At 40.7% G+C, this 24,480-nt stretch overlaps 1 protein-coding gene across 4 annotated transcripts; it reads left to right on the top strand.

Annotated features, from left to right (window-relative positions):
• The first annotated feature begins 13,359 nt into the window (after nucleotides 1-13,359).
• LOC117562638 lies at nucleotides 13,360-24,091 on the top strand. 4 transcript variants are annotated; one of them, XM_034240470.1, is made up of 10 exons: nucleotides 13,360-13,642; nucleotides 14,128-14,312; nucleotides 14,547-14,676; nucleotides 15,454-15,497; nucleotides 15,651-15,677; nucleotides 15,945-16,037; nucleotides 16,225-16,273; nucleotides 21,364-21,474; nucleotides 23,060-23,131; nucleotides 23,949-24,091. In XM_034240470.1, the coding sequence occupies exons 1-10, from the start codon at nucleotides 13,543-13,545 to the stop codon at nucleotides 24,065-24,067; spliced, it is 930 nt and encodes a 309-aa protein (XP_034096361.1). In that variant the 5' UTR covers nucleotides 13,360-13,542; the 3' UTR covers nucleotides 24,068-24,091. The 4 variants fall into 4 exon arrangements, with proteins under 4 accessions (XP_034096361.1, XP_034096352.1, XP_034096367.1 ...); XM_034240461.1 differs by having other exon boundaries at nucleotides 14,541-14,676; XM_034240484.1 differs by having other exon boundaries at nucleotides 13,562-13,642; nucleotides 14,537-14,676.
• The last annotated feature ends 389 nt before the right edge of the window (nucleotides 24,092-24,480 follow it).

The following is a 24,480-nucleotide window of genomic DNA, read 5'->3' as shown; positions in this document are numbered from 1 at the left end:
GATATCTGACTGCCCGTCAGTTGAGCTTATCAGCAGGATTTTATGTACCGAGAGGGGATGCAGTCCTGAGGGCTAATGAGATGTGTTGTTTCAAACGTCAATGATAAGCCAGGAAGCTTTGCAAAGATTCAGTATTGTTAATGTTTTCTTCTAATCTCGGTCATTTGTAGATTTGCCTTTTGTTGTCTGTTCTCTAGGAATTCAACATTATCTATTGGAGATCCAACTACTGTATGTCCAGGAAACATACTGTGTGAACCAAGGCCTAACAAAGACCAAAGTTTACCCAGTACTGGTTTATTTGTATTTGTGAAGGAAGCGTGTTCACATAGAATCTAGACACGCCCTCTCAGGAAATATAGGCAGGGGGGCAGACTACCAGAGTCTGGCTTTTATGAGGCATTCAGTCGTCAGTTGGCTGGCCCACATCAGGGGGAGGGATATTTAGTTTGCTACTTTGTCTTAAATTCTGGGATATACTGCATTAAATGAGGATGTCAATCGTGTTCCCTTCTTCACTCAATCCCTAATACCTGCTCAAAATGTTGAATAATGTATTATAGAGTGTTACCAACCTACAATGCTGTACTTTTACATTTTACAAGCTTTTTCATACTTTTTCTTTACCCTTTACCTTTCGGGTGTCAGAAATGGGAGTTATCCTGTGAATGACTTACCAAAAAATATCTATGTGTCAATCATGCTCACTTCACACTGCGGTTGGTCAGGTGTGCAGTGTGGGGACATTAAGCAGGGTTTGAACTTCTCTCCTGAGCTTCCTTTTTCAATTCATCACTCTATCAGTTTTTATGTGTTAAACCAAGTGCAACACTATTTATGACTTTGAGAAGAAACTGCCATAAAGTGTGTGACCTCGTCCTAGTTTTAACAATTGTTTGCCTCTCACCCCTTTTTAAAAGGGCAAACTTTTCACTGAACCTTCACATGTGGCCATTTGGATAGTATAAACATATTTTCCTGTAGACTTAGTTTGATTAAGACTCACATTTTTTTTCTTCGAAATCTGTATTTTCTGACTCCAATTACATTCAAAGACATTGCATTCCTGCCTTCTAGAATAATTGTATGGGACTAATTTGTTTTGCCAATCATGTTGTGGTGGGAAATGTAATTGCCTCGTGGATTTTTTCATGGAAAACACATTGTATAAAAGTGCATGTACCTTGTTTGAAGAACTTTGATGACATACTGGGTAGCTTATAAAAGTATTTCCTGGAGACACTAACAATGTTTTTATTTTCATCACTTCCCACCTTCAACTGTCCTAGCTTTATCTTGTTGTCCAAAATAGACATGTCTGATGCTAGTAATATACAGTGTATCAGCTCTTTTTTTAAACAGACTCTACTGTTCTCATGTTAGCCATACTTGGATATTTGGTTCCCTTAAAAATATACACTGAACAAAAATATAAACGCAACACTTTTGTTTTTGCTCCCATTTTTCATGAGATGAACTCAAAGATCTAAAACATTTTCTATATACACAAAATAACCAGTCTGGGGGGGTCCGAAAACCAGTCAGTATCTGGTGTGAGGGGTAGGGTTAAGGTTAGGGTAATGTTGTGAATTGAGTGGCCTGTGTTCGTCGTCCATAACATACGCCTACCCATACCATAACCCCACCACCACCATGGGCCACTCGATTCACAACATTACCCTAACCCTAACCCTACCCCTCACACCAGATACTGACTGGTTTTCGGACCCCCCCAGACCCCCCCCCAATAAAGCAAAAATGCACGTTTCAGAGTGGCCTTTTATTGTGGCCAGCCTAAGGCACACCTGTGCAATAATCATGCTGTCTAATCAGCATCTTGATATGCCACACCTGTGAGGTGGGATGGATTATCTCGGCAAAGGAGAAGTGCTCACTATCACAGATGTTTTCCGAATTGTGAACAATATTTGAGAGAAATGGTTATTTTGTGTATATAGAAAATGTTTTAGATCTTTTGAGTTCATCTCATGAAAAATGGGAGCGAAAACAAAAGTGTTGCGTTTATATTTTTGTTCAGTGTATAATGACAACAACATTAATCCTAATGTCACTGTTAAAAACTGCTTTAATTTGTGGCTTCTTTCAGTACTTGGTAGCGTCTTGTATTGCCAGCTCCTCGTAGAACAGCTGAACAATGGGATTAGGTTCCAAAATAGTATAACATTTGGAAAGTGAGAAATGTCAGCGCCTTCCCAAGTGATCCTCGACTCATTGATATTGATCAACAACACTGTCGGCTCCACTTCAGATGGATGGTGGTCATTTAGTTCTCTGGGGCCAGTTCAAATCTTAGTTATTGCTCTTTAAAACGTGGCCATCTACTCCCGGGATCAGGGGCAGTGTGAGAGGAGCTGACATATGAAAAATATGTCACGGACAATCAATATGGCTGTGAGATGTGGATGTGACAGACACAGAGTGAGCTGTTGGTGAATTAAAAGGTTGAAGGTTAGAAGTAGGGATGCTCCGATCGCCAATTTCGGGGCCGATCGCCGATCCGATCGAGTGGGCGGGGCCTAAATGGAAGATTTAAACATCACTTTAAATCTTCCATTTAAAGTCATGTTTAAACTCAGTTAATGGGGCTCATTCACTGGAGCTTCCACAAACAACAATCAACTTAATTATTACATTCAAATGATGTACATTATTCAAGTTTACATTAACTTTGGATAATAACACGGGAGAAATTAGCGGAAGCGCTCTCTTTTCCTCTCTCCCTTTCTCTCTCCCCCCTCTCTCCCCCTCTCTCTCTCCTGACAGCCTGTCAGTATCTCATGCAGCTCACTGATCCAGTAATGAGTGACCCGACAGTGAAGAATACATATATTTATAATAACTAGTTTAGCTTGTTCCAGAGGTAGATAAAATAGCTACGTGTGTAAGGTCTAACTCTTGTGTGTTTCGCTCCGCTCACCGGTCCGGCGGGCGGAGCTGCAGGATTTCTGCTTCACACACACGTTGCATACCGCTATTTTACTGTCTTTTTCGGACACCTTAAAATAATGCCAGACCGGTGAAGCCATTTTGGCGAGCTTGTTTTGCCGCACACAGAGAAAAGTGTCATGTAGGCTATTTTACGTCATGCGATCGGCTCTCACGATCGGCATGTTTAGAGACCACCGATCGATCGGTAGAGAGTGAGTATCGGCCGATCTCGATCGGAGCATCCCTAGTTAGAAGATGGGCTGTATGCGTTCCTTGCCCCCCTCTACTCGCACGATGATACACTGACCCCGGGTGCAGGGGCGGAGCTTCCTACAGGCGATACAGGCGGTTGCCTAGAGCGCCACCCAGAGGGGGGCGCCAACAATTGCACCAAACAAATAAATAAAAACTTTTTCTTTTTTTTGCTTGGCGTAGTTTTGGCGCCCCCCTCTATATCTGCAACCATTATTCTTACATTAAAAAAAATTCTAACATAAGGGGAAATAAGCCAAACATCTAAAACGGTCGGTCGGTCTAAGAGCCTCGGCTTTAGGTGTTCACAGTCGGAACATGCTAGAGCGCTGTGCATTGATGGGTATCGGTCAAGTGTTTATAAAATTGAGCGTTGAGGAAAGAAAGACTAACGTTAGAGAACTATGAAGAGGCAAAAGCCATCCGGGGCGCAGTATAAAATCAGAAGAAAAGAAGAAGAAGAGAAACGTGCCAAGGTGAAAGGTATGCAATTTTGATTGTGTTGTCAACATTAGCGAATGGATCATGTAATCTTGCTAGTTAGCCAAGCCAACTTTAGCTAGCCAGCGTTTGTTATTGCCATTCAGTCGAAACTGTCATAAGGCTATTTTCGTTGTGTCATGAAATAGAAATATTAGTAATAATAACAATGTTAGTTTTGGTGTAGTGTGGTGGAATGTTAGTTAGTTGGTAACGTTAGCTAACGTTAAGTTTACCTCAGAAAGCACATTGACTATCCGAGTCAAACATTTGCCAAATTCAACCCTGTCATAATGTGCGCTAACGTTAGCTAACTAGCTCAGTGGTTCTCAACTCCAGTCCTGTTGAATGTTTTAGTTCCAACCCAGAACTAACACACCTGGTTCAACTGTTCTAATAACATAGGCATAGCTCTTGATTAGTTCAATCAGACCTGTCAGGCTGTCCAAATGCTTACTAACTAAATAATAGCTACATTTAACAAATGGAAATTATTCAATGTTGATAATACACATTTTGTTATATCATTTTAGATTCACTTTTAAAATATCTGGGACCACCTGCTGCATCAGTTGACAAGGAACAAAAGCGGCTGAAGTCAACAAAGAGGCACTTCTCATATGAGTCTCCTGATGAGCCATTGAGGGATGCCTTGCAAAATCTGGAGGTAACCTTCCTTAACGTGGTGGTGGATGCTGCAGTGTCAGCACAAAAGGAGAGGTTTACCACTCTTAAACATGTGCAAGACAAGTTTGGCATTCTGTACTTCCCAGACCTGCCACACCAAGAGCTGATGAAGCAAGCAGAGGCAGTTGCACACACCTTAAGCCATGGAGCGCAATCTGATTTGGATGGGAAGGAGCTGGCTCAGGAGTTGGAAAATGTACCTGACTTGCCATCAAAGAGCATGACAACTCTTGAGTTGTTGAAATTCATACACACAAAGCAGCTCACCGAAATATATCCCAACTTGTGTATTGCTCTGCGGATCAGTGCAACGCTACCAGTAACAGTAGCTTCAGCCGAAAGGAGTTTTTCCAAATTAAAACTCTTGAAAACATACCTGAGGTCAACCATGGCTTAAGAACGCCTCAGTGGTCTGGCTGTAATCAGTATTAACCATGAGGTTGGTGGTCAGATTTCATATGATGATGTGATTGATGACTTTGCAGCGAGGAAGGCCAGAAGGATTGCACTGTAAATGGAAACCAGTAGGAGCTAATATGTAGGCTAACCTTGTGTGCAACCCGGTATCACGGCAAGACGTGAACATGTGACGATTTACCATGCTGGGAGACGTGAAGATGTCACGGTTTCGTCCCCTTCAAACGTGACAGCTACACGGTATTGTTAACCCATGTTAACCAGTGGAGAAATAACCGGAAATACCAACCAAATGCTACCCCGACGTAATGATTTATTTTTTAATAGTCACACTCGATTACAGCGATTTTCTTGTTGCCCCAGCTGGTCGACACCTCTTTTCGCAGAAACAAAGGCTACATTAATGTATTAAATCGATGTTAATCCATGCGTGTGGATGTGGAATTAATGGACGTGACGTTGTGCGATTGAGTTGCCAAGCAACAGCTTCGGTTCATGTTAATTTACAAACTATTCAACTACAACCGTAGTTATATTTAAAAACATGTTAGAAGGCCTCACGAAATGTAAATGTGAAGGAATGTGTGTATAACAAAATACATCGGTCATTAAACGAAACCGGAAACAGACGTAGGCAAGATCCTCAGCTCGATGATTGGATGGTTATCCGCAATGCATGCTGGGATTTGGTGTTTATGTGATATGAAATCTGAAAACGTTTTTTTTAAAATACAATAATACTTTATTCCGAGTGTGCTTGCTTTACTCTTTGAAAGTCATCACATAATGGCATTGTAATACACGGTTCGGCTGCATTAAATATGACATATCTGCCGTAGTTCTCTATTTATAGAGCCCTGCTGAGAAGACTTCTGGACAAACAGAAGAACTGCCACCAAAACTGAAGATGTGACGTGGATCATAAATATATAAGCAATTATACAACATCTTACATTTATTTTCACACAATGCATCTCCTTGCAGTATCAACACTAATTCGGCTGACTTTTATATTTGATCCAATTGGTAGATAGGCTGTATTTAAACCATAACCGTGCAGAGCTGATAGAAAGGGACACCTGGTGGTCAAAGCACGTTATTGAATTTTATTATTTTATTATTATATATTAATAGGATCTCTATAAAGTATATTCATTACTCGTTATTCTCTACTAATAGTTCATTAAAGACTGTATATAATGACTAGTTTGAACATCCCTTTCAAGATTTCAAGATTTTATAAGCTAAGGTTTATTGACATATCATATTATACACAACTACTGTGTAGTTATGCAATGAATGAAAAACTTGGGTCGCAGGTTCCTCAACAGTGCATTACAAGACATCTATTAATATGTGTGTATACTCCACCATTAAACTGTCATTCTGCACATTTCTTATACTATCATACATCTTATAAGAGTATAATACATATGTATAATATCAGTTTAATAATAAACAAATAATAAACAAATAAGTGCTTAAACATAGTTAACATTGCAGGAAAGCAATATATTAGACGTTAAGTACTTTGTCAGGCTTAATATTTATCTGTAGATACAAATGTCACTGTGTGTGCTGTGTGCTCTGCATGTGTGTGACCATTAAAGAATCAGAATACCTTTATTAGTTCCACAGAGGGGAAATGTGCAGCGTTACAGCAGGAAAGAGCCACAGACAGCTTAGTGTTGCATATCTTACATGCGTTAAAAAAGTACTAAGTTAGAATAAAATAAACAATATGCTAAAAAAGTACTAAGTTATAATATAATAAACAATATGCTAAAAAAAAGATAAAAAGTTACATAATTTTCAAAAATACAGATCAAAAACAAAACGGCATATATATTGATTTAGTGGCCAGGTATAAATTACACAGTTATTAATGGCATATATATATTGCACATATAGCACATATTGCACAAAGTTGGTTTGTATTTAGCAGCAAGGGGTGTTATAGTCTGTGTTGTGGTGTGTGTAGGAGGGTCTACTAGGGGCAGTGCTGGTTGTAAAGTCTGACCGCTGCAGGAAGGAAGGACCTGCGGTTTCAAGAGGGTTTCATCCCTCCATATTCTTCTTAAAGCTTTTTTCTTATTCAAAATAAGACCTTAACCTAAAGTACTCTTTAATGTTTAAATTAAGCCTTATTAGTTTGTCTGTTTTGCACATCCTCCTATTAATATCTAATAATAAAATAATACAATTCAATAACGTGCTTTGACCACCAGGTGTCCCTTTCTATCAGCTCTGCACGGTTATGGTGTAAATACAGCCTATCTACCAATTGGATCAAATATAAAAGTCAGCCGAATTAGTGTTGATACTGCAAGGAGACGTATTGTGTGAAAAGAAATGTAAGATGCTGTTTAATTGCTTATATGTTTATGATCCACGTCACATCTTCAGTTTTGGCGGCAGTTCTCCTGTTTGTCTAGAAGTCTTCTCAGCAGGGCTCTATAAATAGAGAATTACGGCAGATATGTAATATTTAATGCAGCCGAACCGTGTATTACAATGCCGTTATGTGATGACTTTCAAAGAGAAAAGCAAGCACACTCGGAATAAAGTATTATTGTATTTTTAAAAAACGTTTTCAGATTCCACATCACATAAACACTAAATCCCAGCATGCATTGCGGATAACCATCCAATCATCGAGCTGAGGATCTTGCCTACGTCTGTTTCCGGTTTCGTTTAATGACCGATGTATTTTGTTATACACACATTCCTTCACATTTACATTTTAATGTGCATTAAAGTATTTCGTGAGGCCTTCTAACATGTTTTTAAATATAACTACGGTTGTAGTTGAATAGTTTGTAAATTAACATGAACCGAAGCTGTTGCTTGGCAACTCAATTGCACAACGTCACGTCCGTTAATTCCACATCCACAAGCATGGATTAACATTGATTTAATACATTAATGTAGCCTTTGTTTCTGCTAAAAGAGGTGTCGACCAGCTGGGGCAACAAGAAAATCGCTGTAATCGAGTGTGACTATTAAAAAATAAATCATTACGTCGGGGTAGCATTTGGTTGGTATTTCCGGTTATTTCTCCACTGGTTAACATGGGTTAACAATACCGTGTAGCTGTCACGTTTGAAGGGGACGAAACCGTCACATCTTCACGTCTCCCAGCATGGTAAATCGTCACATGTTCACGTCTTGCCGTGATACCGGGTTGCTTGTGTGATGATAGTGAGTGGAATGTAAATAGTTCTTCATTTTTATTTATTTGTTTGTTTATTTAGCATATTATATATTGATTATTTGACATGTGTAACATATTTTACATTTCTTCTTAATTTTCTTTGAAAGCAAATTTGCACATTATTTTATTGTTTGTTATTGTTATTATTATTATTATTGTTTGTTAGCTAAGTTGTTTGTTTTAATTCTTTAGTGTGCCCTTTACATTTATTCTTAGCTCTTGTTCTTGCTTGTAATAAATAAAGGTGCAGTACTTTACTGTATAACTGTTAAGATGTTTTGATATTTCTTTGGGTGGGGCGCAGTGGTGAAGCTCGCCTAGAGCACCAAATGTGCTAGGTCCGCCCCTGCCCGGGTGTCATAGGCGGGGTAATCACTTATTCCCCCCCCCCACCTTTGTCAAACGTTGATAAATCATATGATAGATTTAACTGTCTTTTTTTCTGAGTAATATATTCATTCATTTTACGAGTTAATCTATATCTATAATTTGTTGATTCTGTCTGATTTACATCTAGTACGTGCCTACCCTGCTTACAGTTATAATTGTAGCCTTCAGTGATTTCCATAAGAAGCAGTGCGAGTGTGTGAGATAGATCAAGAGAGAATCACACACCTCTGTCACAACCACCAGCAGGACTTCTTTGACAAGGGCAGCAACAGCCTATCATTTATTCTGATGGCTCCCCCCTCGCGCCATACAGCTCGGAAGGTCATCCTCCACACTGATAAGAAGGCCGAAAGAAAAGCGTTTTCACAAGTGATAATCAACTCCTTATTCCCTCAAACTCCATGTCCGAGGAGTGGCTGGCACAATCTTCGCTGTAATGCGAGCTGTCAGGTGGTTTTGTGTTGCCCGGGGGAGGATTTGCTGCCGTGTCAGGCCGACAAACACAATTGATTGAGGTTATTTCGGCATAAGAGAAGCCCAGAGAGCACAAAAATGAGCCATAAAATATTGATAAACAATGGCTGAAGAAAGGAGTTGGCATTTCATGAAACAGACAAACTAGCTGAAATATGAGGAGATTTATGTTGGAGTGTTTGTGTTTAAAGCCATGCTCACACGGTTAGTTTTATAGCTGGTGTAACATTCATCCTTATCTTCACTGTATGCTTTTTTATATTTCAGTATTTAGGTATACTGGCTGTCTTGAGGTATGACAGCATATCAAAAACCTCCTCAGTCTTTTTCTCTGGACTGAGTCTTTAGTGGTGAGAGAAGAACACTTCTGTGTGTATTTCATAAAGATTCGATCTAAACCACCAAACAGCAAGGCAACTTCAAAGAGGAGTGGATAATGCACTGTTTGGAGAGTAAGAATAATAAAGATTTAAGGGCGAACAAAAGTTGAGGGGATATCAAATGGATGCTGCTGGGGATATCTAGAAAACCTACACGTTCTTCAAAGCAGTGGGATTGCTTTGACTTCATACATAATTGCCCTATAAAAGGTCCTGCAAGCTGTTGAATGGATTAGTACAGTGGTTCTCAAAGTGGGGGGCGCAGAGGCATGACAGGGGGGGGCGCGAGAGACCAGGAGGAAAAATGGTTATTAAAAAAATAAATTAAAAAAAAGATTAAAAAAAAGATTCATATTTTTAAAAATTATTGATTCGAAAATAATATGATACAGTACTATTACGTCTGGGTCTCTGTGTTTCATTAAAGCTCGGCTCTGTGTGTGTGTGTGGAACGAGCCATTTTGTGTTCGCGAGCGAGAGAGAGAGCACACCGGTACCGGAGATCGTTGTTGTTAGCTTCTGGTGCTAGCGAGCTACGCCAACGGATATAAGGAGTTGTTTCAACAACAAAGTGGAGGAGAGTCCTCTCTTGTCAGACTGAGAGACTCAGTGAACTAAAGGACTCTCTCAGTGTTATCTCAGTGGGTCTCAAACGTTTTAGTCACCATTAATGTAAACAATTATTTTCGAGGCACACGTTTATATGATCATTATAGTTATAAAAAAATAAGAGAATAAATTAAAAGCAGGTATGAAATACTATATGACAGTAAAAAAATAATAAAGTTTAAAAGGGTGATTTGTAAAATATCCATAAAGAAATAGTAAATCTGTTTACAGTTCTGTTTCAAATGGGAGAGTATCCATAGATCTCTTCATTGTGCTCTCAAAGTGCACCAGATTGATGCTTTTAACTTCAATATTTAAAAATCTATGTGAGGTCCACACACCACCTATAAAAATAGCACTTTACCCCTGCTTACACCTATATGCCGTGAGATGATTATCGAGCCTTCATTGTAACAGTTGCGGGTATACGTTGTGTATTTGCGTGAGGATTGTTGCAGTAGAAAATACCACTGTAGCGCCCGGTACATTAATGGGAAACCCTAAATGTTTGAGCACCCTCTATGAAACGTCAAGCTACCCCACAGCACCCCCAAAATAAATCTCTGGTGCCGCCACTGAGCCTGACTTTGTGTTGGGGGGGGGCCCGACTTTTTTTTTTCTCCAAAGGGGGGGCCTGACAGAAAAAGTTTGAGAACCACTGGATTAGTAGAAGGGTGAACTACCTTGGACTTGGCTTTTAAATGTTTACACCCCTTTAACATAATTCTCACTCATCACTCCCTCCCTGCTTTGAGCCAAAATAAAGACTGAATCAGAATTTGAGAACACGTTTTGCCCTGAACCATGCCCTGAACACATGGCTCTGCTGTTTGAGACCTTTTAAGGTTTCAAGGGATGTAAGTTCACAGACACAGGAGTTCAGTTAATAGCTGCCTTATCAATGTTGCTGTGGCGACATTTCTACTGGTAAAGGTTCCATAAAGACCTCATACCTAGAAGACAAAACAGTTAATTTGTCCTTGTCACTCGAAAAAAGCCATATGAGCGTTTTGATGATCTCCTGTGATAAAGGTCTGGGGATGTTTAGGCAACTTAAAAATGTTGGATAAATAATCGGAAACCAGTAGAGCTTCAGATCAATTCGTCTTCTCCTAATGTTGATATCAACGCGCAATTTTTGGTTCTAATACGTGAATCAAATGCGGAAATGCATTGAAATATTGTCTGATTATATAGAAGTCTATGACAACATGAACCTACATTTGTTAATTACCTCAGTTAACATTTTCTGAAAAAGTTTATGGTCTCAATCGCTTGTTTCAAGTCTTGTTCAATACAGCATGATGTCCATTATGTAAATTAAGGTCACACAGGAGAAAAATAGATGATAAAGCAGCGTGAGCTTCAGGGTGTGTCGTCCATGTGATTCAGCAGTTATAGAACTTAAATCCCTTCACAGTGTATTTTCGGGCAAAGTAATTGTAACATTTGGTTTCCTGAAAAGGTTTTGGTCAACATTAGGTTGTACTTGGCTCCGCACTTTTGTGTCACTTGTGGTTCCAAAAAAACAAGAGGGCATTGGCCAAAAGACCACAACTTGAGAATTCAAAACCGATGAATTAGACTTGAATGTGGTGTTTTTGGTTGCCCCAGATCACTTATCAATTAGACAGCATGGTCATTTTTTATGACATAAAAAGACAGTTTGAATTTGAGTTTGACTTTTTGGGCTTCACTTTTTTTTTTAAAACCCTAAATAAAAATTCTGGAGGAGATAAGGCATTTCCATGTCTCTTCATACTCTCGTTTACGTTTCTCAGGAAACAGTAAGGTCAATGAAGCAAACGTTATATATCAAGAAACAATTAAAGGCAACTCCTGTGTGCTCTGTTTTCCTGGAAAGGTTACTACAGACAACAGTTGCTGCTTGTATACATCCCATTATTATACTGCAGTATATCCGTAGAGGATAAGAATCAAACGGCTAATTTTCTCATAACGACATGCCACAGATCAAAGTCAGAAAATACATCCTCCCCTTCTTCCTCTGGTGTTGTTATGTTGTATAATTTCACACATCTTAATAAAAACCCACAGGAGCTACTCACACAGGCACAAATGTGTGGCCATGACTAGTTGCTTCCACTTTAAGTGGCCATTATTTGAGCATGCAGGAGGACTTTTCATTCAGTTAATATTAACACTTAAAAGGGGACCTATAAATGCTCTTTTTGATGTCTTCTATACATAAATATGTGTCCCCGGTGTGTTAGGGAACTCACAAAGTGTCAGAAAACACAACCCTCTCTCTTTTCCTCCGTACCCGTAGGGAGGCGTGTGGCGCAGTGGATAGAGCCTTGGTGTTGGGATCAGGGGAGCACAGGTTCAAACCCCACTGCAGTCAGCATGTCGTTGTGTCCCTGGGCAAGACACTTCACCCCAAATTGCTCCTGTGGGGATAAAAGTGTCTAAGTAACATGTAATGTAATGTACCCAAATCTCTAAAAACGGGGGGTACAACGGAGCTGATCCAGATTTGCGTCCGATATGACGTAATATCGGAAATGCAGACCCACGGCCCTATCAGAAACGTTGCTATCAGAAATAATGCCTGACGTAATATGGTCTTTGTTTACATTAGCCAGCATTGCTAACCTGTACTGGAGAGAGTATGTGTAAAAAAAGCAGGAAATAAAAAAAGGAACTCACCTTGTGGTAAACCGGCAAGAGAAAAAGCATTTGAGCTCCATGCTGTTTCAGAAATAATCCTTGATGTGGTTCGGAACATAATGGCATTTAATCACGAGAGCATTCCCACACGGAAAGAAAGTATACGAACATATATGCCAATATATGGCAAATATATGCAGAATATATGCTGCATATATGCCATATTCAGGTTCATATGTGCATATATGTGGATTAATAGGAGATATATGTGTCATATATAGCTCATATATTTCCACATATATGCCAAAGTCAGGTTCATATATTTGCATATATCTCCTACATAATGCCTCATACAGTATATAGCTCATATATCTGTCTTTTTGCATATATGTCATACTGAATGCCTACATATAGGTATTTGCAAGGTAATGTGGTAATGTGCATATTATTCCAAAATTCTATATAACTACATGAATTAATCATTGTACTTATTTCCATTCAATGCAGATTGAGGTTTGCGGATTGCCCAAGACAATTCAATGTATAAGACAATATTGTTTGATTACGGTATGTTTTATTGTATGAAGCAACATTTTTAGTTTAGTTATTTCACCCAGGACCGGAACCGGATGTCCGCTCGACGTCAGCTGATCAGTTTAAGATTAGTAAATTATTAAATATTTGATAATTGTACATTATTGTGTGATTAATAATTAATAAAACACATCATCTGAACCACAAGTTTTCACTAAATGTTACCTTTAATTGTTCACGTTTTTTTATATTATTAGAGAATAATAGAGACATTCGCTGCAGAATGTGACGTCATAGAAAAGCGCCACTCACAACGAGCGCGCATTCATGACGTCATCCCGTTTATTCCAACCGCTCGCGGATACAGGAAAACACAACAGACAGAACAAACATACAAATTAAATTACATTAATATCACCATGTGCACGTTTGCCTTGGTGGAGTGGACAGAAGGTAGTGACAAGGGACTTAGGAGCATTCTGCCGATTGACTGTGTTTGAGATTTTCATGAAGAGAATTACTTGAATGGCAACTCCTGAGGAGTTTTTGGTGGAATGGCACCATGGACGCAAGGGAGCTAATAGACAGTGGCCGGTGTATCAAGCCAGGATCATCAAGGTTGCAAGTATGTACACACTATCCATATTTATTTAGCTTTAGTAACTAATTAAATGAACAAAAGCCTGTAAACCAGGCAACGTTTTCAGACCAAGGACCCCTTGGCTGAGAGAGAGAAGCAGGGACACCCACTACATATTGTATACAATTGTGTTGTAAATTAAACATTTTCATAGATTTCTTAAATAACTTCATAGACTTTGACAGCACTATCATCAGTGTATGTTCCACTAATGTGTATTTTCAGACATTTAACCACTTGAGCCATCAATATTTAGTATTTTTCCCCCCCTCTACACCAAACCTCTGCCAAAAATAGCAGATCTGTAGTAACTCTGGGGACCCCCTAGGGGTCCCGGACCCCCTGTTGAAGACCCCTGCTGTAGACTATATGTTGAGCCAGCTACGCTTTTCGGCGCGAGCAACCATAACAGAAAATAGCAGTACAGTGTTTGCTACTGTGTCACGTTAATGTTGATGTATCTGCACCAGAATGGGAGAAGAGTCTGAAAAGAGTACTCTGTGAGATGGAGACCAATGACGAGGCTGACACTACTAAACGGGTTACCAAGCCCAATTGGCGATACGTCGACAGTGATGAAGAGGAGGAGGAGAAGGGTCCTGCTAAGAAGAGGGCTCATCTGGACGAAGAGGAGAGACCTATTTCCAAGAAAAAGGTAACTGACTGCATCCATTGCGTGTTGTAAAGGTAAGTTTAGATTTAGCTGCATAACAGTAACTGTTTAAGGTAAACAATCAACTTTTGTGTGTGTGTGTGTGTGTGTGTGTGTGTGTGTGTGTGTGTGTGTGTGTTGTGTGTGTGTGTGTGTGTGTGTGTGTGTGTGTGTGTGTGTGTGTGTGTGTGTGTGTGTGTGTGTGTGTGTGTGTGTGTGGCTGCAAGTGAGATGCAGAGGGAGCAAGACACTTCAATATGGGAGAAGAAAAAAATGCAGCAATTCCAGACAACAATTCAGGAGTTGAGGGATGCAAACTTGGCCCTGAAAAATGAAAATGATCATTTGAAAGACCTCATAATAAAGCGTAAGTATTATTGTATTGCAATATTGGTTTAATACAATCGGATAGGACTTTTCTGTTTTGTAAATGTGCTGTCAATGGACCGTGTTACAACTGATGCCCCTTTCACACCAACGCGTTTTCAGCTCCGGCTCGGAGCTGGAGCCTGAAAAGTACCGGTTTTTCCTGTTCACACCGCAGAGGCGCCGCCTCTTTGCTCCGGAATCCGGTTCACTTCCAGCTCCAAAAAATTGTCGGTCTAGACTCTAGAGGCAAGAGCTTCGGAGCTAAGAGGTGGCGTCGCTTACGTCTCTCTTACGTCGAGGCGGGGGCAGGGGCATCTCGTTGAAGTAGATGCTGAAGACCACAAAGAAGTCTTGCATTTCGCATGTGATGTTTGTAAAGTTCCAAGTAAAGTCATCCCTTGTAAAGTCGTCCGATGCCTTCCATTTCGTTTCGTAAGAGGATAACCAAAGCGAACAGCGCTTCAATACAATCGGCCATTGTTGTTGTTGTCGATGTGAGGGAATTCCGCGCGGTTTGGATTTTATGAAGCAGGCACGTAAACGGTGACGTCATGATGCAGCAGCGGCAGCTCTGGGCGGTGTGAACAGAGCGGGAGCAGAAAAGGGCAACCGGAGCTGAACCAGAAAAGCTCCCGCTCGGAGCTAGAAATGGAAAAGCGCTGGTGTGAAAGCCGCATTAGATGCAAATAGCATCCAAGTTGCTTGCAGCTATGGTGATCTGATGATTGTAATTGGTGTGATTTTATTTTTTCCCTTCTGTACAACCCCACACTAGATATTCCTCAAATGAAGGAGGACATTGCCTCGCTTGCTGGAAGAGTAAGTTCCTCTTATTTGTATCACTTTATTTTACTTGTTACTTAATCAGAGGAGGAGATTTTTATGATATTAGGCTGATTAGGGCAATTCACCTGCTGTTTGTATTTTTAATTGTTCAAAAATTATAACATACTGTCTTCCTTCTCTAACAAGTGTGCAGCAACCTCAAAACAATTGCAGGTGAGTAACATTTTTCTTGTTCTAAGGATGCATATTTTATGGTGTGACTCTGTAGGAGGCAATAGTCTACAAATGTGTGTTTGTCCAGGGCTAATCTCATCAGTGCCAAATTGTTCATTGCCAACAGGCCAAGAACGAATGTGTATTATATCATAATGGAAATCAAATCAATGGACAAAAACCTTGGACAAATTAATATGTCATAGAAAGCTAACTACAAAATAAGTTTCATCCCCCTTTAATTCATCTTGCTTCTCTTGTAAAAAGCCTCAAAATACTGTGGCAGCTGCAGAGCCTCAGAAGAAGCAGCCTGGTGATGACGATGATGATGGTGGTGGTGATGGTGGAAATAACAACAAAGTAAGTAACAAGTCAAAAATGTATCTATAAGCTCTCAAGGCGGGAGGCGGGAAAACATATAGATTGGATATTTTTGCTATTTGACATAAAACAACGTATATAGGGTTATTTGTGTCCATATTTCCCAGTTATTACCACTGTAAAAGTTAACCGTATATATTTTGCCATGTCACTGTTTAATTTCCAGATCCATGGAGAGAGAACCGAAGCGCCAGATAACAGAAGCCCCAGAGACAGTAAGTAGATGCATATTCTTAAGGTATAGGTTACATGAAAATGTTATCTGGACAGTGGTTATTTTTTTGATGGGTAACTGCAAAACTGATGTATTACCGTGCGTGCCCATGTTAGATCAAGTTTAGGACAGTGATTTGTTACTTTAGTGCCTTTATCATTCTTGTGCAGTAGACAACTATTTACTACTGATCTATACAAACTATGTTAGTTTGTATAATGTTAATTAATAATCAATTGTGATATTCCATAAAATATATTTGTGAAAGTTGTAGGCCTACTAATACATTTACAGTGGGGCAAACAATTATTTAGTCAGCCACCATTTGTGCAAGTTATCCCACTTAAAAAGATGAGAGAGGCCTGTAATTTTCATCCTAGGTATACCTCAACTATGAGAGACAAAATGAGAAAAAAAATCCAGAAAATCACATTGTCTGATTTTTAAAGAATTTATTTGCAAATTATGGTGGAAAATAAGTATTTGGTCAATAACAAAAGTTCATCTCAATACTTTGTTATATACCCTTTGTTGGCAATGACAGAGGTCAAACGTTTTCTGTAAGTCTTCACAAGGTTTTCACACACTGTTGCTGGTATTTTGGCCCATTCCTCCATGCAGATCTCCTCTAGAGCAGTGATGTTTTGGGGCTGTCGCTGGGCAACACGGACTTTCAACTCCCTCCAAAGATTTTCTATGGGGTTGAGATCTGGAGACTGGCTAGGCCACTCCAGGACCTTGAAATGCTTCTTACGAAGCCACTCCTTCGTTGCCCGGGCGGTGTGTTTGGGATCATTGTCATGCTGAAAGACCCAGCCACGTTTCATCTTCAATGCCCTTGCTGATGGAAGGAGATTGTCACTCAAAATCTCACGATACATGGCCCCATTCATTCTTTCCTTTACACGGATCAGTCATCCTGGTTTGCAGAAAAACAGCCCCAAAGCATGATGTTTCCACCCCCATGTTTCACAGTAGGTATGGTGTTCTTTGGATGCAACTCAGCATTCTTTCTCCTCCAAACACGTCTAGTTGAGTTTTAACCAAAAAGTTCTATTTTGGTTTCATCTGACCATATGACATTCTCCCAATCCTCTTCTGGATCATCTAAATGCTCTCTAGCAAACTTCAGACGGGCCTGGACATGTACTGGCTTAAGCAGGGGGACACGTCTGGCACTGCAGGATTTGAGTCCCTGGTGGCGTAGTATGTTACTGATGGTAGCCTTTGTTACTTTGGTCCCAGCTCTCTGCAGGTCATTGACTAGGTCCCCCCGTGTGGTTCTGGGATTTTTGCTCACCGTTCTTGTGATCATTTTGACCCCACGGGGTGAGATCTTGCGTGGAGCCCCAGATCGAGGGAGATTATCAGTGGTCTTGTATGTCTTCCATTTTCTAATAATTGCTCCCACAGTTGATTTCTTCACACCAAGCTGCTTACCTATTGCAGATTCAGTCTTCCCAGCCTGGTGCAGGTCTACAATTTTGTTTCTGGTGTCCTTTGACAGCTCTTTGGTCTTGGCCATAGTGGAGTTTGGAGTGTGACTGTTTGAGGTTGTGGACAGGTGTCTTTTATACTGATAACGAGTTCAAACAGGTGCCATTAATACAGTTAACAAGTGGAGGACAGAGATCAGATAAAATAATACAGTACTATTAGTTATTATAAATCAGCTGTTTATTATGCGGTTCAACGGATAATTCTCCCCTAAAGAGAATAGGGAGGACACTCCTCAGATGTCTTAACACATGGGACATCATATAACAGTACACACACACACACAAATCAGCTGTTTATTAGGCTGCAGTTTAAGGGATAATTCTCACCTAAAAGAAATAAACAAGATTGTCTGAGGCGGTTTGTAAACCTAATGTTGGGGAATCAGCAGTTTCTTTAGTAAGTTGCTTTTTTCTGCAACTCTGTCGATGACCAAGTCATTGTCGAGGGACATGAGGATGTCTTTTTCTGTTGACATAAGCATGAATGCTTCCAGGTGTTCTTGTGACTGTGTGCTCCTTATTCGGCTTTTGATGTGCTTGAGTACAGAGAAACTTCTCTCACAAGCTACCTGTGTCACAGGCAGAGTGAGAAGAAACTTGTATCCTAAACCAAGGAGCTGATAGGCATCTGTGAAGAGGTTGTAGCGTTTCAGAAGTTGGTAGCAACATATTGAGCATTCTTTACAAGAGTTGCACTGTTTGTTTAAAACCTCTGTCTCTTCTTCCTCACAACCAGAGCAAATTCGTACTCTGTACTCTTCAAGTGCAGACATTTTAAGCCGTGGCCACTGGGCTGCCAGACACTTCAACTCAGACTGCAAATTTGCAGCAGTTGCCCTGCTGTCAAACCTAAGCAAGCATTTGCTTAGATCTTGAAATGTAGAGTCAGGCAGAGCTTCTGCTGAACACACCTGGGGAAAGTTTCTTGGATCAAGAACAGCCAAGTCAGCATACAGAGTGCCGTGGGTCATGAAGCGTCGTTTGATACTGTCTGTGACAGTATCCAGGACCTGGTTATGGACCTCTACTTCATAAGCCCTGTTTGCATCTGTCAATCTCTCATCACTTGCCATTTCGCCAGCCATCATCTTCCTTTTCCTGTTCCTCTTCAGTGGAAGTGTTGTTTCCAACTCAAGCTCACAGTCCTCTTCTGCCTCCAGTTTTGCATTTGCCCACTCAACAAAAGTATCAGCAGCTGTCTTCACTGTCATGAAATCTCTTGTCATGTTCATCAGTGCATGTTGAGTGTCCTGAACCATCCTGTGAGCAGAGAGGAAATCTAGTCCACATGTCTGCAAGTATTTTGAAAGAGGTGTTGTCACTTCAAAAATCCGAAGGAAAAGCTGGGCAGTCAACACTGTCTCGTACCTCAGGAGCGCCTCTAGGAATCCTCTTGCTCTGACACGCACTGCAGTTTTCAAATTGGCCTGACTTTGAAATTCACTTAGTGTCATGAAGACATCAATGTACAGAGACTGGTCTGGCTTTCCAAATGAGCCAAAGATCTTCTTCAAGGCTACATCTTTAGCCCACCACCGTGTCTCTCCAATTGGGGAGAGGCGTCTGTGTCGAGTGTCCTGGCTTTTATGCTCCCACACATTCATTCTTTTGTATGACTCGCGAATGAACACAGCAATGTCATTCATGAGGGAGAAAAGGGACCCACTAGCTATGGACACTTCAGTTGTATCAGACAGAACGAGGTTTAGCACATGTGCATAGCACCAAACATGTACATGGTTTGGGACTTTGGATGACAGGAGTGCGGAGAAGCCTCGATATTGACCCTGCATGTTGGATGCACCATCTGTAGCATTACTGATGCAGTTGCTGATATCCAAATCAAAACGATCCATTACATCTGTCAGCATCTGGACAAAATATTGGCCAGTGGATGCTTCACATTTGACCACTGCAAGAAGCCTTTCCTGGACAGTGTCTGTGACGTATCTCAGAATCACAGAACACTGCTCATGGGACGTAATGTCCTGGGTTGTATCTATTTGTACAGAAAACATACCGCTTTCAGCAACCTCTTTTGCAATGGTCTCCTGAATTAGCCTCTGCACTGTGGAAATGACGTTGTTTACAGTTGTTTTGGATAGGAATGTTACAGCAGAACCCCGACCTTTAGCCTGTGAGTGTGACTGGTGCATCTTCTTACTTTTTTCTGTGCACTCAGTGATATGTTCTTTCAGACACACATCATATTTTCCAAGAAGAATGATGAGCTCTAGAAAATTCCCATGGTCAATGTTGTCATCATCTAGACTAGAGTGTATGCTGCCTCATATTCCTTCCCTCTGTAGCCAAGTCCTCTCTTTCCTATGAACTTTACTACATCTACCACACGTTCCAACACCTGCCGTTTCTTCTTCACTTGATCTCTGTGGGCCACTACTTGTGATCCATGTAGTAGGCTGGCTATGTCTGATTTGGATGCCCTCAAAAAGTAGGCCTCCGCACACATTCTATGCATGATGGTCCTTTCGTGTTCCTCTACTCTCTGACTGATATGGTTCCAGTCCTGCATGCCACTTACAAAGGGATTGTTTTCAGATGGCTTGGCAAATGCTAAACATACTCCACAATACAATGTGTGGTTCTCTTCACAGTATGTGAGCTATTTTCTATCTGTGCCGTTCATGCGTTTAAACAGTCTTTGTACTGTCAAATATTTTGTTTTGGTCTGAGGGTGATAGGAAAAAAAACTATTGAGACTGTGATTGTCGGAATTTGGGCGTTGGAAATACCTCAGGTTTGAGCTGCCGTGTGAGTGGCTGTCATCCTCAGTCCTTGTTCCATCCTCAACCTATAGACAATTATAAATTAATGATAAAAATAATGTTAATTATTTTTATAATACTATAGGCTACTACTTGAATTAATACTTAAATGTTGACAAGTAATACACTTTTGTTTAATCTATACTTTTTTTTAATATAGTCTATTACACCTACTCTCAGTTGTATTTATTTTATTGCTTGCATGAGCAACACACCACACACTAACTGGAAACACTAGGTTGAATATACTTGTCTTCTCTATAGTACTTACCACCTCTTGCTCTTGCCCTGCACATGCATGTGCCAGTTGAGCTGGTTCTTCCACCAGCTCAACTCTCTGTCCCTCATGAACGCAGGAGGCTGGCTGTATATATGAAATCGCGCCCTCATCATTCTCTTCATCATGCACTTGTTCTAAGCTGCTGCTGGTGATGATAGTGCTTGTAGTTGTAGCAGCGGCGCTGCTGACAAAAAGGTCTGTCAATTTGCGACATTTATTAGCATTACCTGCGAGTGACTTCACCTTTTTTTCTCTTGCCTTCTCGGCCCCACCTTTTTCTTTTCTTTTTCTTTTATTTGTAACCATTTTTTGTCATTCTCCCTGTCTGCCGCGGCGTCTGTGTGGCCGGTCTTTTTTCTTCTTCGTGTGTGATTTTTTGGACAGATAAGAAACACACAACTGCATTAGCGGCCGCTGTCGCCCTCTGTCGGCCGGAAGCGCAACTTAAATTATGACGTTAAACAAAAAAAATTAAAGGGCCGGCCGTCAACGGCCCTTGTCCACCGGCCGTTCTGTGGTTTTCCAGATTCTACAGATGGCCAGTCCGCCCCTGATACCACCTCTGGCACAGCAATGGTGCGAACTCTCCTCCTCGGCACATTTCCCCTTGAAACCCTGCTTCAGAGTAACCTCAACGGTAAAAAAAAAAAAAGCGACTGTTCAAAATCTCTTTAAATCAATCCTGTCATTAATAAAGAAAGGCAGTTTACACATGTGTTTTTCTTTCTAAACTGATTCACCTAAGAATGGAAAAACTGAACTATTTTCTTACTCTGTTTTCGCTGCTGCAATTTGTTGCGAGTAATGTTTTTTTTACAATTGTCCCACACTCTAGCCCAGTGGTTCTCAAACTTTATCATTTCAAGGACCCCCATAACTCAGAGTGTATGATTGGAAACCAAATGTGTATGGGTCTATTTGGAACACCCCCAAGGAACCTTGAGTGTCATTTGTCCCTGGACAACCACTCTAGCCTAAGACCCCGGCCACACGAGGACGAAAACGGCTAAATGCATAGGATTAACGCAAACGCAAACAAGCTTCCGTCCACACGCAATAGTTATCCGGATAGTGTCTGCCCACACGAGACCGCTCCGTTTAGCTCCAACCGCTGGAGAAGCTGTAGTACATATGCAGGAGCCTGTACGTGGCGCTGTAACTTCCTCCACAAAAGCAGCGAAGAAGCATGGTTGTCATGGTTGCCCTTCTGTTTATTCTCCGCGGTGGGGGCCGAGGGAACCGGGCAGAGTTTTTCGCCAGTCAACGTGTATTAAAGTTTAAATCTTCCGACAAAATTATAAAAGTGCCGGTCAAAGGTCTTCTTTGGTATTTATTGAGCTTTAAAACAAATGAATAACCAATCTATATAATATAATAATAAAATACATGGAGCCTCTCTTTTTCCTCCCTCTCTTTGGACAGCGCCAGTGTCTGTTTCATGTAGCAGCTGATCCAGTAATGAGTGACCCGGCCGACAGTAAAAATAAACATATTTATAACTAGTTTAGGTAGTTTGAGAGGTGTCTCCGTCCTGTCAGATTAGACTTCACTCGTGTTTATGTCCATATCGAGAGAAAGATAAATAATCTGAATTCAGTGTGCAGTTTACTTTGACGCGGGGGTGAGCAGCAGAGGTGGGGAGAGGCGGGGCTATTGCGCAATCATTATCAGAAAATGATCGCTGAAGCTGCAGTACATATCCACAAAAGCAGCGAGTAAGATCCCCCCCGGATGTGTAAGTCTGCTGTAGATGTTGCACAAAGAACTGTGGCATGGTCAGTAGCGTCCGGAGCACGATAGCAACTCTGCGATCCGCCATTGTTGTTGTTGTTGGTGGCGAAACACATCAGCAATGGCGCGGGGTACGCGGAGGTGAGCAGCAGAGGTGGGGAGAGGTGGGGCTATTGCGCAATCATTATCAGAAAATGATCGTATAGGGCGCACACACGGAGCTGTTTGACCCCCCAGAGCGTTGCGTATGCCGTTCTATCCACCTTGGGACCCGTTATCGTTTCCTCAGTCGCTTAGTGCCATATGCGGTCATCCTCGTGTGGCCGAATGGTCTATATGACACTAAACAGTAACGCAAACGGCCGTTTTTGTCCTCGTGTGTGACCGGGGCATAAAGTGTGGGCCATTAGTATGTAAACATTAGCTGCTGTAGATCAGCAGGATTACCCACTTTTCATTTGCAAAATAATAATTATGAAATATTACTTTAGGTGGCAAGCCAAAGCGAGGTGATGGGGAGCAGCTGGAAGCCCTGGACCCAGGAAAAAAGGCGGCTATAATCGGTGAGTAAAAACGAATGAATTTAGTTTAAAAGTTAATAGAGATGCCTCAAGTTGACTACTTTAACCATCCCTGTTTCACTATTTATTAGCTATCAATGGTAGGATCAGGATCAGCATCAGGTAAGTGAGGACCAGAGGTCGCGTTAACCGAATATATTCCGTCTATGACGGAATTCTTTTGACAATGACGGAAAAATGTGAAAGCAGTCCGTCATTTTGACGGAGTAGAACAAACTCAGAACAGCGCCAAAGTTTCCCCGCAGCAGGGCTCCGGTGTTATGCCCTTATGTCATTTCCAGACCTAACTATGCCTTACAAATCATTGAAATGTCTGGCCATGCCCTTTGTACTGTGTTTGTGCCATATCATGTCTTCAATTAATTTTCTTGATTGCAATGCATATCTTATTGCTCTTCTGGTAAACAACCTGTGCTGATGATCTCTGTTGTTTGTATACAAGTGAAGTTCATGTGATGTCATTTTTTTTTTTAAACAGTATTTTTGAAAAGCCAAATTTTACCTAATTCTAACTAATAATTGTAAACTTAGCAGCTTCTTAGACAGATTTGGTAAATGCACTGACTTTTCAGATAATTCAAAAATAATAGTAATGATATATGAAACAAATCACTAATAAAATAGATCATCTGTTTGAATAAAGGCTTTGGGCTTTATCTGCCAATAAACTCACAGGGGAGCTCGTGTACACTACACCAGGTGGTTTGGCAAAACTTTGGAGTGGAATGCTTGGAGTCTGTAGAAGACTTGGAGCATTTTTACACTGTCATCTCATTATGTCCTTTTCTTTTCTCTGTAGAGGCAACAATGAAGAAGTGGCCACACACAACGAAGGGCCAGCTGGGTACAGCCATCAACAACAAGCTGACAGAGCTCAGGGCTCGCCAAAAGCAGACAAAAATAATTGACATTTATTGACAATAAATGTATGTTAATGACTTATACATTTTGTGTGTTGTATTTTTTTATGTAGGTAGGCTATGTATTGATGGCTTGAACATAGGTGTAAATAAACATATATGCACATATAGGCTAAACTTATATGCGCATATATGTTAAACCTATATGTGCATATATGTGCAACCTATATGTGCATATACACTGCACCCATATATGTACATTTATGTGTGTGCATATATGGATATATATGTACATATATGTTCAGAGACATATATGTAGGGGTCCAATTTCAGATATGTCACATATATGTTAAACATATATGTGACATATATTAAAAATGTATAGGTTCATATATATTCCTTCCATGTGGGTTAAGCTGAATCTGCCGGGTAATTCTGAGCAGGCATTAGCTTTTTCAAGCTAAGGACCCC

This window comes from Gymnodraco acuticeps, unplaced genomic scaffold, assembly GCF_902827175.1.
Source record: "Gymnodraco acuticeps unplaced genomic scaffold, fGymAcu1.1, whole genome shotgun sequence".
Taxonomy (NCBI): Eukaryota; Metazoa; Chordata; class Actinopteri; order Perciformes; family Bathydraconidae; genus Gymnodraco; species Gymnodraco acuticeps.
This window is presented reverse-complemented; position numbering and strand designations above follow the sequence as displayed.

Excerpts from the sequence above, each read along its gene's own strand:
- LOC117562638 (XM_034240461.1), top strand. The coding sequence starts at position 13,543 with ATGGCAACTCCTGAGGAGTTTTTGGTGGAATGGCACCATGGACGCAAG. Across the intron at positions 13,643-14,127 it reads CAGGATCATCAAGGTTGCAA|AATGGGAGAAGAGTCTGAAA; the intron begins GTATGTACACAC and ends TATCTGCACCAG. Across the intron at positions 16,274-21,363 it reads TAACAGAAGCCCCAGAGACA|ATTCTACAGATGGCCAGTCC; the intron begins GTAAGTAGATGC and ends GTGGTTTTCCAG.